Source organism: Alternaria dauci, chromosome 4 (genome assembly GCF_042100115.1).
Source record: "Alternaria dauci strain A2016 chromosome 4, whole genome shotgun sequence".
Taxonomy (NCBI): Eukaryota; Fungi; Ascomycota; class Dothideomycetes; order Pleosporales; family Pleosporaceae; genus Alternaria; species Alternaria dauci.
Window position 1 is genome coordinate 2,148,007 of NC_091275.1, and position 13,962 is coordinate 2,161,968.

General features: G+C 52.0%; 5 protein-coding genes across 5 annotated transcripts; 3 read left to right on the forward strand and 2 right to left on the reverse strand.

Annotated features, from left to right (window-relative positions):
* Positions 1-322: 322 nt before the first annotated feature.
* ACET3X_005262 (uncharacterized protein) lies at positions 323-1,835 on the reverse strand (the record flags this gene model as incomplete). Its single annotated transcript, XM_069451447.1, has 5 exons — positions 323-640; positions 695-930; positions 982-1,436; positions 1,493-1,626; positions 1,695-1,835. 5 exons carry the CDS (start codon positions 1,833-1,835, stop codon positions 323-325), a joined length of 1,284 nt encoding a protein of 427 aa, XP_069307306.1.
* Positions 1,836-2,903: 1,068 nt separating this feature from the next.
* ACET3X_005263 (uncharacterized protein) lies at positions 2,904-7,347 on the reverse strand. The gene is made up of 3 exons (XM_069451448.1): positions 7,098-7,347; positions 5,528-7,051; positions 2,904-5,476 (listed from the first exon to the last, which is right to left on the reverse strand). The coding sequence occupies exons 1-3, from the start codon at positions 7,271-7,273 to the stop codon at positions 5,311-5,313; spliced, it is 1,866 nt and encodes a 621-aa protein (XP_069307307.1). The 5' UTR covers positions 7,274-7,347; the 3' UTR covers positions 2,904-5,310.
* A 593-nt stretch (positions 7,348-7,940) lies between these two features.
* ACET3X_005264 (uncharacterized protein) lies at positions 7,941-9,224 on the forward strand (the record flags this gene model as incomplete). The annotated part of the gene is made up of 1 exon (XM_069451450.1): positions 7,941-9,224. The coding sequence occupies one exon, from the start codon at positions 7,941-7,943 to the stop codon at positions 9,222-9,224; it is 1,284 nt and encodes a 427-aa protein (XP_069307308.1).
* A 499-nt stretch (positions 9,225-9,723) lies between these two features.
* On the forward strand, positions 9,724-11,786 carry ACET3X_005265 (uncharacterized protein; the record flags this gene model as incomplete). The annotated part of the gene is made up of 3 exons (XM_069451451.1): positions 9,724-10,053; positions 10,107-10,519; positions 10,565-11,786. The coding sequence occupies 3 exons, from the start codon at positions 9,724-9,726 to the stop codon at positions 11,784-11,786; spliced, it is 1,965 nt and encodes a 654-aa protein (XP_069307309.1).
* A 635-nt stretch (positions 11,787-12,421) lies between these two features.
* ACET3X_005266 (uncharacterized protein) lies at positions 12,422-13,535 on the forward strand (the record flags this gene model as incomplete). Its single annotated transcript, XM_069451452.1, has 2 exons — positions 12,422-12,594; positions 12,647-13,535. The coding sequence occupies 2 exons, from the start codon at positions 12,422-12,424 to the stop codon at positions 13,533-13,535; spliced, it is 1,062 nt and encodes a 353-aa protein (XP_069307310.1).
* Between the last annotated feature and the right edge of the window lie 427 nt (positions 13,536-13,962).

The following is a 13,962-nucleotide window of genomic DNA, read 5'->3' on the forward strand; positions in this document are numbered from 1 at the left end:
ACGGCATTGCGAAAACTCTAGACGTGTAGCGATTGTGTACATTATGGAAACATTACAGCTGTAAAATAGGACAATTTCGACAAAGGGTAGAAGAAATTCTGGCACTCCACGTAGTGAGTTTCTAGGATGCATGACACATCCCTATTAGTGTGCTTTTACGCGTAAGAGGGTTGTGAGTGGATTCCATGAAATGTCATTCAATGCAAGACCGCGCTCCCTAGCTGTATACACGCATGTAGAAGCCTCTAAATCCTAGAATTACATGTCCCTCTCGTCACCTGATCGTCTCTCCAATCATAATCCCATGAGTATCCAAAGAGCTTTACGCAGTCCTGGCGACAGGCTTCTTCTCACCACCCATGTCATGCTCGGTGTAGTAGAAGTTCTCCTCTGGAATACGTCCCCTCAGGAACTCGGGCTCGGAGCCACGGACGTAGATGTCCTCGTATAGTACCTTGCCAGTGGGCTCGGGGACAGCCATCTTCTCCGCGATGGCGACCTCCTCGTCAACCTCGGAGCGTGCTTGCTTGTCGATCGACTTGAGTTCCTCCTCGGAAGTGACACCCCAGTCAAGGAGCTTCTGCTTGAGTCCGGCAATGGGGTCGTTGGTGCTGCGCATGCGCTGAATCTCCTCACGGGTCTGTCGATGGTTGTTAGTTTATGCGCTAGAATCCTGCATTGCGGTTCAACTCACTCGGTATGTGGTTCCGGGATCGGACATGGAATGTCCTCCGTAACGGTAGGTGACGTATTCGTAGACGAGAGGACCCTTGCCAGCAGCAGCGTACTCCTTTCCGTACTTGACAGCGGCCTTGACGGCGAGGACGTCCATACCGTTGATCTTGAGACCAGGGATGTACTGTCCACGCTTGTAGTAGTCGGTGAGGGCAGACGAACGGTTAGCAGCGGTTCCCATGCCGTACTTGTTGTCTGAGGGGTATTAGCAACATCGCAGCATGCTCGTTTGACAGGTATACGCACTCTCGCAACCGAAGATGACGGGCAGGTTCCAGAGCTTGGCCATGTTGAAAGCCTCGAAGACTTGACCCTGGTTGGAGGCACCGTCTCCGTAAAGAGCAAGAGTGACGTTCTTCTTGTTCTCGTACTGGCACGCAAAGGCAATACCAGCTCCGACGGGGACCTGGGCACCAACGATACCGTTACCACCGTAGAAACCGGGGGCAAACATGTGCATAGATCCACCCTTTCCGTAAGCGATACCCTCTCTCCTGCCGAGAAGTTCACCGATAATGGACTTGACGGTTGCGCCGCGCATCAGAGCGAAGCCGTGGCAACGGTAGGCGGTAATGAGGTGATCAGCGCGCTCGATCGCGTGTTCGATACCGACGGCGACGGCTTCCTGACCGGTAGACAGATGGCAGAAACCCCGGATCTTCTTCTCCTTGTAGAGCCTGTCGGCGGCCATTTCCATGCGTCTGTTCCATATTAGACCCCATTTACAGCCAAGCCCTGCAATTGTGGTGTTTCATACCGTACGGCGACCATGTCGTAGTACATCTTCTTCAGCTCCTTCTTGGTGACCTCCATTGTGTACGGCGGCGGGTCGAGCTCGTACGTCTCAAAGGCCTCGTCGGAGAGGCGAATCTCAAAGGGCTTGTCATCCTCCTGTAGACGGTCAATTATCTTTCCCTGGGCCACAACCACGCTACCGGCATTTCTGGGTGTCGTCTTACCGATGGCACTTTGGCCGGGTCGGTGTGCGATGAGGCCGCATCCGTGGTCACGAACCTGCTGAAGGCGGGTCGCGCGGCGGGGGCGACGACATTGCGTCGGAAGGGCGACGCAATGTTCCGCCTAATTGTCCTGGACAGCATTGTGAGGTGTGAGGGCAAGGAGCGGAGGGGGAGGCGTGGGTATGCCGTGAGGTCGACTGCTGAGGGTGTTGGTTCGAAAAGTTGCTCAGCTCCCGCCAGCTCGGGGATCCGCTCTCGCGCTAAGCGATTAGGGCCCGCCAACGCCAAATCTCAACACATCCCGATCCTCCCCGACCCAACACCCATCGATGTGAATAAGCCGCCCAACACATTGCAATTCGCGATACGATTCTGCATTCGCCTCGTCCTTCACTGCGACTTCTACCGTGTACTGGCTGCACAATCAGCTATCAGAGAGTCTGACTGAGCACGCCTCTACCGCATCATCTTCGCGTAGGCACGACTGGTATATGGCTGTCGCAATCCCTGTCAAAACGCAAAAGAAAAGACACCAGTGTGAAATTCCGACTGAGCGAGACATGATACGACTGTGATACAAGAAACTGAGAACATCTTCGGGACTGAAGAAGAGAGTGTGTCATATCAGTCCCCATCTCATCACGAAACCCACCTCTCTCCTCCATACAATAGTGACATCAAAACCTCCGTGTGGTTTAAACTCCGGACTGGGAACGTTGACTAGAGGGCAGACGAGTGCGACAGGCTTATGACTACTATCAACGTGGGAATAATAGACTGGTACAATGACAGATACATACTATGAGCATTTGCAGGAGTTCGTATAATAAGAAGTGGAGTGTGGCGGTTATTAGCAATAATTTTAAGAATGTAAGAAACAAAAAAGGTAATCCCAGAGAAGCCTTAATCAGCGTAGACGATGAGTGTGTGAAATACGTCTACTTGAACATCTTGGGACTATAGGTCTCTCAGTGTGCCGGATCGTGGGGTATAGAATTGATGTGCATCCCCAACCCCTACAATTGGAAGTTGTACATTTACAGGGCTTTTTAGGTTCTACTGTCGGTCACGACCAGTATTACTGGATGCGAGAATGAACATCAATGAGGACATGGACAGCTACCAGACGCAATGCCTGTGGCCATCACGTGTAGATCCGCATACGGCAAACTGCGGGGCCGCTGCGTGATGCGTCGCTCATCCCTGACATGCACCTCACAACTACCGTACAACCAAAGTTCACGAGAACTCTGCTGCGCATGTACCACCTACAAAGTGTGCATGGGCATCTTCTCATGCGTGTCTGATTATAGCAGTGATGCTACACTCCCGGCCAAGCCATTGACGCGCTCCTATCTGACACGACCCAGGAGCTCAATCGTTAAGCGCCGAGATATAGAGCGCGTGGTAAGCTTCCCGGCGCTTGACGACACCCAGATAGCATGGCGACATAGGTCCAATGATGAACCTCGTTTTCGATCTTGCTGTTGTATTCCTGGACCTTCAGATGGCCCTTCACATAAGAATATGCGCGCGATACAGATCACGTCAATCAGCCTGAAGCAGACTCGCCAGTACAAATCATAGATAATTAGAGTCAATTGCGATGTTGTCTCTAGCATCCAAAGCTTCCGAGACCTAACCTTGGAATCCACTTTCACTTACTCCAAAAGAGATATTCCTCAGCCGTGGACCCAGAAGTCATGGTAGTCACAAACATACAAAAAGCGTCAGGTGCTTCCCGTTCCACATCTTTCCAACATGAACCGCTCGACTACAGGAGAGGCGCTATCAGGCTACTCAGAGTCCTTCCACACCTTTCGAATGACGGGCACATACAATGCGAAATGTGGCATGACAGCGTCAGAGCAAGCTACACCTGTCTTTCGTACGTATGGGGGTCGCCGAAAGCACAGAGGCATATCCTAGTCAATGGCAGACTTCTGTTGGTACGAGAGAATCTCTACGAATTTATGCGAGTCGCTCGATCAAAACACGCAAACCCACCACGACAATTCTGGATCGACGCACTGTGCATCGACCAAGATTCTGTGTATGAAAAGAACCACCAGGTAGCACAGATGGGTTTAATCTGCTCGAACGCTATCGAGGTTGTTTCATGGCTTGGGCATGGTAGAGCAATTTCGTCTGCATTTGCCAAGTATGTTGGAGCAAAGCCTGACCCTGAATTCGACTTTCGAAGAGACTGGCTCGAGGTGATCAGGAATCAGTATTGGAAACGATCCTGGATTACCCAAGAGATACTGTTAGCGCGGCGTCTAATGCTCTGGGGCAGCGATTTCGAAGTGGATTCCAGGAAACTCACGGACTTGTACTATTCCCTGGAGAAGATAAATCCGACCGGCACAACCCAGTATGAAGAAGAGTGGCACCCTGACGTACGTCTCTTCTCTACATACCTCCAAGCAATGACTGGCTGGACAGACCTTCGCAATCAAAGCCTCATCAACCTCTTCCACACGCTACCGAACAGAGCGAGCGAAAAGCCACGTGATCGTATCTACTCTCTCTTGTCAATCGCTTCCGATGCGGCTTTGATCCCCGTCGACTATGGCTGTACCGATGTCGATGTATTTCTCGACGTTCTTGGGGCTCTGCACAGGTCCATGTGTGTCTGCTTCTGGTCGTTTATGGTAGAGACTATGGAATATCAGGCAAAATCAAGCTCGACGCCTGGATCTGTACACCTTGCGCCTATTCTCGAAATGCCGACAAGGGTTGTAAACACCGAGTTCTACCACGGACCAGATCTAGCGGACTGGTATACCATGTGCTCAACATGTCGAGCTAGGCTTCCCGATGTTGATCCCGATAGGCGGGGGCATTTATTCTGCATGAAAGAGTTCTGTGCATGCTGTAAGCCTGGAATGCATTTCTACCTAAGAAGGTATCGAACCAGAACAGGTGAACGATACACGGTGCAGCGCGTCACTAGTCACAGCGCCAACAGTGAGATAGACGTCCTCGATGTTCGTGTGGATCACGTTTCAGCAGATGCTTTCGACTTCAGTGCTCTTAGCATAGACGACGAAGTGTGTACGCCTCTGTTCAGCATTTCATTGACCGCCGACATGTTGATGTATCTTCTTCATCAAGACATAGGCCCGAATACGCCGCCAGTTTCTCGTCAGATATGTCGAGATTCGCGAGAAGGCAAGGGAAGACTCATCTATCATAACCCAAAATTGCTATCTAAAAAGAGATGACCGTTATTCGATACAGAACACCAAGCTTGATGGGTGGTATGGCGCGGTTACTGTAGAGACTTCGGCATTGATAGACTGCAAGTGCGGATCTACCACTACGCACTAATTACCATGTCGTACGTAAGATGTCACGAAGGGGGCTCTGCCTTGTGTTACGCTCTCATATTGACCGGATACAGTACCGACTCCGCAAGTCCGGACGCAAGCATTACAAGTCTAATACTGTGATCGGACCAACTCCGAAAGAGTGACATGATCATGATTGTCCAAGCATTGCAGGTCCTCGTGATATTTTCATTGTCGTCATTGCGTCGCAAAGCGAGAAACAGACGAAACTGTTTCGTTGTGTACAAAAGATATCAAAGTATGTTGGCAGTTACTGCTGTTGCCTAACCCTCGCCACCACTGGCGTTCTCGTCTTCAGAGTCTTCTTCGTACTTTCGTTGCGCAGACTTGTCTTCCCGCTTCCTCTTTGTGGCTTCGATACCACCGGAGGTCAAGTAGAGAAATTGCGGATCTTTGTAATTGTCCAAATGTGTGAAGAATGTGTTGAACCTATCAGTCGTTAGAACACATTCATAATGATCCAAATCCACAAGTACTCACTGATTGCCCTCCGCTTCCTCACGGAAGATGCGCTGGTAAATCTCCTTCTCCTTGAAAGCCTCGATCTTGTCGTTATATCTCTCAAAATCGATTGGATCGCGTCCATGCTGCTTGGCGGATTTCGCATTGTACGATTCAAACACTGGCCTCTCGAGCAACAAGCCCAAACCGGGAGCCTTGGGTATCCGGACAACCTCGTTACCGAAGCTCTTGTCCATGATCTCGGGGTCGGTACCGCACCGTACCGTCAACGCAGCCATGCCCACCATCTTACGGATCTGGTGCATCATGAAACTCTGACCGTGTACCTTCAAACTCAGCCACTCGGTGTCGTTGATGATAATAGGCTTTGGTGCGACTTTGAAGCTCTTGATGTAGCGTTGGGCGGACTTGTCGTTGTACTTTTTGTGCACGGTGTAGTTGTGGTAACGGTGGGTTCCAATGTACTTGTCAAGTGCGGCTTGGACGCGGGCTTGTCGCTCGGGGGAGATTCGGTATGCCTTTTTGACATCTAGGTACGCCCTCTTCAAGGTCTTGATGGCTTCCTCGAGAACGGGTTGGTTGACGACGCCTTCGGGAAGAGGACGGGAACCGTCAGTGGAGCTATCGAGGGCAATGCTAGGCTCATTCTGCTGTATCGTATCGATGGCTTCTTTGACCTCGTTTGTGGTCTGTTCGCTAGGAGTAACGTCGCCTCCGTCTGCCATGGCAGTATCCGCAGACTCCTCTTCCTTGGCTTTGCGCTCGACATGCTCGATAGAGGCATCGATTATGCGGTCTTCACCAGGCTGCGCATCAATCGAATCAACGTTGTACAGTGCTTCTAGCACAAGTGGCCGTATTGAGTCGTCAAGCGAGTCCAAGATGGGTTTAATATGTTTCTCCTCTACCTCAGGCCAGAAGTTGGCGACCTCGGCCTGTCTCTTGCGGTAGCCCTCGACATCGTTCTCTTTCTCCGCATACTCCTCTAATTTCTTTCCTAGGTAGCTCGAAGGATGTGGCGGCAGGAACGAGTGTGTCGGAATCAAATATTCGTACCACCGTGAGTCGCATGCTTGGTAGCAGCTGAATGAGCCAATTGTGCGTTGAATGCCCCAAACCCTGATCTGGTCAGGGAGATGACTGTTGATCTTGTCAACAATGTCTTCATCTTCAATGATCAATTTCAACGACACGATATTGCCTGCAGCATGAACACCCTTGTCGGTACGCGCGCAACGGACGAGAGACGATTTCTTGGGGTCGGATGCGTTTGCCTTGGATATGGCGCCGGCCGCGACGAAAGCGTTGAAAAGATCGCCTTCGATGGTCTTTTGCTTGTAGTCAATCTGCATGCCCTTGTAGCCAGTGCCCGAGTAGCCGATCATGACTGCGACTTTGCGTTTCGGCCTGCGCTCTTCTGCCTCAACCTCCTCGGCAGGGAAGGCGGCAGGCAGAGCCGGCCTGTCCTCGCCCTTCTCTTCTTGCTCCTTGTATTTGGCCTGCTGTTCGAGGTTGCGATCTCTTCGGTCTAATTGGGTAGAGCTTGCTTAGTTAGAGACGGGCATTGAGTCGATCGGTAGCTGCTCACTGATGTTCCTTACGCCCCATATTTCTCTTCTTATTCGGACGGCTTCCATGCTGGTGCCGTCCACCACCTCCCCTAGACGCATTCCTGCGATCTTTGTCGGCCCATTTGCGCTTCTTGTCGCCTCGGTCGCGATTCGACGAGTTGTTGTCGCGGCGAGAACCTTCGTTGTCAGACATGGTCGCGAAAGACGTGTGAGCAGCTTCTTCGAGTATACGAAGCTGCCAGTCATGAGGCAGTGGTGTTACAAAGGATAGCTGCAGCTGAGGTGAGGGTAAATTGTGGGGTTCGTAGTTTCCATTTTCTCGGAGCTGTAGGCTTGGCGCGGCAGGTACGCTTCACCGCCCGAGCCACCGCCTAATGCTGGAACCATGGTTCAGTCGCGCCTGCCTATCGCATGGTTTGCAACCTCACCTTTTCTGCTACACTATCACCCTGTTGTCACGTCGACTCGTGCGCGCATCGTAATCACGCAGACTAGGAAAGGATGCGCCTTTTTCGATACGTATAATACTGTCTCGAGTCACGCGCACCGTCTGCGATCTAGTCTGGCTTCATTTACTTGCGCACGAATACTTCGACCCATCGGTTTCACCAGAACCACGGTACAGCGGTGCCTCAGACGACAGGCCCCGGCGAAGCAAAACTAAAGCCATATAATAACCCAACCGTTCTCAAGAGCATAACCTAGTGATCACTGCCAAACCAAGCCTCCTCGCGACACAAGACAATTCTGCACACTCGTAGATCTTTTCTGGCGCATTCGAAGAAAGCCCTCCGCGACCTCCGCATCTCCGCAACCGCCGTTCGAGCAGAGCCTGAACCTGTCTCCCTACAACCGCAGCCATGGGCGCAGCGATGAAGGACTCGGCGGAGAAGAACGGAGGAGATCCTGTACAGGCAGTGAAGCAGTTGTTGAGGACAGTAGTCCGTATGTTTTACGAGACCGAGCACATCGTCATCATGGATGCCCTCTGCTATCACGGTGCGCTTCCCGTGGCCGACATGACCATCATTCTCGATGCAGGCAAGAACTCGAAACATGTTAGTAAGGTTGCGGGTAAGCTTAGGGAGGCCGGGCTGTGTTCATCGTATACCCAGCACGTCCTGCGCCAGGGTGCAAACAAGGCATCAAGCAGAGAATTCTTCTACATCGACTGGCGCCGTGCCGTCGACTCGGTCAAGTACAAAATTCACAAGATCGACGAGGGCATCAAAAGAGATGCGAAACCCACGACGGAGAAACCCGAGTTTAAATGCTTGAGATGCAAGTCCACATACACCACCATGCAGGCACTTGACCATCCCGACGACAACCCTGGCCCGGATGACAGTGGTTTTATTTGCGCTAGATGCGGGTTCCGACTGGATGAAATCGACCAGGACGTTCAAGCAGACGATGTCGACGACACTCCAGCCAAGTTCAACAAGCTGTTTGGCCCGCTCATCGAGATGATGTCGAAAATTCAGGACATGGGTAGTCTCCCCAATCTGGAACCGCCAGACATTATCAGCGAGAGAATCGAGCTTCCTCGCGATAGGAATGTGGATCCTGGCACGCAGGTCGAGGTCATCGAGACTGTTTCGCGCCCGACCGCCGTCAAGGGTATCGATACGGGCCCAGAGAAGATCAACGTTCAGATTGGATCGAGCGCCGAGGAAAACGAGAAACAACGAGCGGCAGACAGAGCGCGCCAGGAAAAGATGTCTTTGCAGAATCAACTTCCTTCCTGGCACACCAAGTCTACTGTCACCAAAGACGCAGCAGGAAACACGACAAGTGTCAAGCAAGAGGCAGACGGACTAGACACACCCAGTATCAAGACCGAGCCAGCCGATAGTGTGGCCACTAATCAGAATCTCGATGCCGTCTTTGCCCAGATTGAAGCTGAGCGCCGCAGGAAGGAGCAAGAAGAGGAGGACGATGAGGAGGACGAGGACGAGGACGAGGATGAGTTTGAGGACGTTGATGTGGGCACTCCTAGCGCTCTCCCAGACGCAAAACGCGTCAAGCTGGAATCTTCCGCTGCTCCCACTCCTTCGGCTGCTGCGACACCAGCTGCAGCGACACCAGCCGCGTCGAATGGTGGCGATGAGAGCGAAGAGGATGAGTTTGAAGATGTAAACTAGTTGAGCACATAGCGCTGGCGTTCAGGTTTAGATGGCGTTCCACTTGTGAGAGTGCTCCGGGTTGGCTTTGGCTGCAGTCATGATCTTTTGGCACTCAAGGATTAAAGTGCATGGTTTGGAGCATTGCGTACTTTGTAGGAAGCATTTTTGAAGCACAAGGACGGTAGATTCAATGTACCAAAGAGATCGCTTGACACTTTTGCAATGGCATCCATTGTGCGTTCCACCAAATTTTGACTGGAGGTGATTTTTACGTACATGGCCTGATGCTCCATACCCTGAGAAGATGGTGTTGAGTGACAATGCCCGGTAGCCGTCAGCCCTACGATTCCAAGCGATCGGAACTTGGGTAGGGTCTTAGGCGAGCTTGCACCATGCCACCTCAGATCCCCGCGTGCCTTCACCAAGACCTCCGCAATCTCCCCGCCAGCGTCCATCGCTACTTTCGAGAACCTCTGCGTCGCCTTCTGATGTGTGAAAGATAACGCGCGAATCGAAAATGGCCGCATCGACCAAATCCCTGTCCTCGCTGCTTGCGCAAGCCACCATCGACGACCACGACGAAGTGCTAAAGGCCACCAATGCAGCCCTCAAGAAGTCCAAAGGCGATCTGGCTGCACAGCACACCAAGGCGGTAGCATTGCTGCATTTGGACCGCTACGAGGATGCGCTAGGCGTGTTTGAGGGTGCGCAAGAGTTGCAGGACACGGCGCGATTCGAGTACGCATATGCGCTCTACAAGACTGGCAATGCAGCAAAGGCTGTGCAGGTGGCCACAGCCGCAGGCTCAGATGCAGGTCGGGGGATGAAGCACATGCTTGCTCAGGCTGTATGTACCCACACGCATCGGAAGCATGCGCATAATTGACCCTTGGATGCCAGGCATACCGTTCAGAGAACTTCGCGCAGGCCACCAAGATTTACAAGGAACTCGCAGACCAAAACGTCCAAAGCGAAGAGTATGACATCCGCATCAATTCGGGGGCTGTAGACGCCCAGCTGGAATGGACTGGACAGGGCGAGCTCGCGCAAAAGAAGCAGCCCACACGAGAGGATCTCGAAGTCTTCGAAACGGCCTTCAACGCGGCATGCGGCAGCATATCTCGCAACGAGTTTGGGCAGGCCCAAGTGTGCCTCAAGCGCGCAAAGGACCTGTGCAATGCCCTTTCGGACCTCAGCGAAGAGGAGAAACAGGCCGAGCTGCTGCCAATTACTGTTCAGCAAGTCTACGTCCTGACGCAACTGGGCAAAATCGATGAGGCCGAGGAATTAGCCACCAAGATTCCTTTTGCAGAGTAAGATGTCTGTCAAACGCTCAGGAAAACGACTAACAATACCAGCATCAAGGAGCTCTCGACCCGCTACATCGCCCAGGTTAACAGCATCGCCGCCTCTAAAGAACACTCAAACCCTTACCTCTCCCATCGCCTCTTCCACGCATCGCCGCAACCTCCCGTTACCGACCAGCATTTCTCCTACCAGTCCAACATCCTGCGACAAGATGAATACGTCATGGCATTGTTGTCGCAGAAGGTCGCAGGCGTTGCATCTTCAACTGAGAAGGTCATCTCCGCGTCGCCTGCACCGACTCTGTCTCCTGCCGTCAACATGGCAGCAGTCTTGAATGCGGCAGCTCACGCCAGAAACGCAGACACCGAGAAAGCTGCATTGAAGGAGATCGTGCCACTGTTAGAAAAGAGGCCGGCTGATGTAGGACTCATACTCACGATAACACACTTGTACGTCATCACAAACAACTACGCCGCCGCGACACACTTGCTAGAGTCATTCTTCAAGCGATTGGAGCAGAGTGGCTCAGCGTCCGACTTGGATGTACGTTTTGCGCCAGGACTTATTGCGGCGCTTGTGTCACTGTATGCACAGCAGGGCAGACCAGGCGCTTCGAAGAACGAGCTAGCCAAGGCAGCTGAATACTGGCGGAAACCTCACAAGTCGAAGACAGAAACACCATCCAAGTCTCTGATGGTTGCTGCCGGCACAGCACTTCTAGACACCCACAACCCCGACAACGTCAAAACCGCAGGAGAGATCTTCCATGGCTTGTATGACCAAGACAACGAAGACCGTGCTTCTATCGCTGGTCTCGTGGCCGCATACAGCATCACGGACCCATCATCCATACCTGCAGATCTTCTGTCTTACCTGCCAGAAGCCAATCGTCTAGTCTCGGATATTGATGCAGTTGAACTTGAGAACGCAGGTGTCCCACTTGGTACCCTCGCATCGGTCAACCTTGGGGCAGAGTCAAGGAAACGTAGCCTTGCGCCCACCAAGGACGCCCCAACCAAGTCAAAGAGGTTGCGCAAGTCAAGAATGCCAAAGGACTATGTCGAGGGTAAGAAGATGGATCCCGAACGATGGCTACCAATGCGTGATAGGAGCTACTACCGTCCCAAGGGTAGGAAAGGAAAGAAAAGGGCAGAAGGCCTTACCCAGGGTGGTGTTGTGGAGAACGACAAGGGCACACCGGCCGCTCAAGAGAAGAAGGGCGGTGCAGACAAGGGAAAGAACAAGAAGAAGGGCAAGGGTGGCAAGTGGTGAAGAGGCCACTGCGAACTCAATCCAGCCTACCGGATGCAAATAGACCTATATCGCTACTGTATACCATCGAACATGATGCATCGAGCGCGAGTCATGCACAGACGCCCCACCTGCCACATGCATGTGTGCCTAGAATGTCTAAGGCTTCAAAGCTACCCCGCCATTCTCCTCGATCAACAACGAATATGTGTGTCTTGCACTGCGCTTCTGAATCATCACTTGAGCTCAATTGGACCGTATCCCAAATGCATCGGACGAAAAGCGGATAGACTACGTGAAAATGCAATGGACACGTTACGCCAAAGTGAGAAAACTAGAGAGCAGAAGAAGCCGAGGTTCGCCGCGAACATTTCTACATTAAGTAGTCAATTTTATGCCACTTACTTAGTTGAATTAGCACGTCCTCACACGTCTCATACGTCTAGGCCTATGATGTCCGGGATCAACGTGGAAGTTTTGGAAGACCCCACCGCAGCTTCGAGACTGTTTAGCTTTGGTTGTACTTAAAGATGGGGTTGACCGCTGCTCGCCCCTACTGTAGAAACATCTTCTTCATCACGAGCGTCAATAACACATCAACATTTTACGATCTATTTAATTACACAAGGAAGACAAGTTATTAAAAAGTCATAAAGATGCCAGGCCAACAGACTCGCCAATGGGTCCTCGCCAACCCGCCGGTCAAAGACCCTGTCATCGAGGGCAAGGACGCGACCTTTGAGCTCAAGACACTCGAGCTCCCCAGCCCAAGCGCTGACCAGGTCCTCGTCAAGAATCTTTACTTCTCTAACGACCCAGCACAAAGAGGGTATGCTCAACAGTAGACCTATATCGAGACACTGAGCTAAACTTCATGCCAGATGGATACAAAAGGACATGGACCCGGAGCGCCTCTACGTTCCACCAGTAAAGCAGGGCGACGTCATGCGTTCCTTCGCCATCGCCGAGGTTGTCGAATCTAGTATCGACAGCTTGCCCAAGGGTCAGCTCGTCGTGGGCACCTTTGGCTGGACCGAATATGCCGTCGTCTCCGCCAAAGAGGTCCGCCCCATCCAAGCCGACGAGAGCGCTGGTATCCGTCCCACACACTTTGTCGGCGCACTCGGCGGAACCGGTCTAACCGCTTACTACGGCCTCATTGACATTGCACGCGCTACCGCCGCCGATACCGTCGTCGTCTCTGGAGCTGCGGGCGCTACTGGTTCCATGGTTGTGCAACTCGCTAAGAATGTGCTTGGATGCAAACGCGTCATTGGCATTGCGGGTGGCGAGAAGAAGTGCCGCTGGGTCGAGAATCTCGGCGCGGATATCTGCGTTGACTACAAGGCTGCTACTTTTGAAAAGGACTTGATCAAGGCTACGGAAGGCTACGTCGAAGTGTACTTCGACAACGTCGGTGGTGACATCCTGTCGCTTATGCTTGGCCGCATGAAGCGCCATGGACGCATCGCTGCTTGCGGTGCTGTTGCGACGTACAACTCCATGCATGACGGCGGTGTTAAGAACTGGTTTGAAATCATCAGCAACCGAATCGAGATCAAGGGATTCATTGTTATCGATGCTTTGGAGTCTGGCAGGGCTGGACAGATTATCCCAGAGTTGGTCAAGGGAGTCAAGGAGGGCAAGATTCAGGTTGGACCCGAGACGGAGACTGTGGTTAAGACCAAGTTTGAGGATGTGCCAAAGACTTGGATGATGCTTTTCCAAGGTGGCAACACTGGAAAGCTGGTTACCGAAATCCAGGGCTAGTCAGCTCAATCTTTTGGTATATTAGGATGTGAAAATGTAATCCCATATGGGTCATTCTCACCCCATCATAATTTGCCATGGTTGAGGGGAGAACATTCGTCTCCAACTCGCACTATTGTTGACAAAACTTGATCGAAGCTTTATAAGGTGAGATCGTGTGTATCCCCAAGACTAAGCTACATGAATGAGTGACAAGCTATCGGCATAACGTGACAAGTAACTTTCGGTCTCAGCCTCGATTCCTACTATGCCCTATGCTTGATATCGTACGTATCAACATCAAAACCCAGGTTAAACAATACAGTCAGGACTACTCATATATCAGTATAACAGCAGCTCACTCTTTTCATTCGACACATTTCAGGTCGAGTACTTACAGCCATTGGTGATCCATTTACCCATGTCTATCACAGTAAATCCATCATCT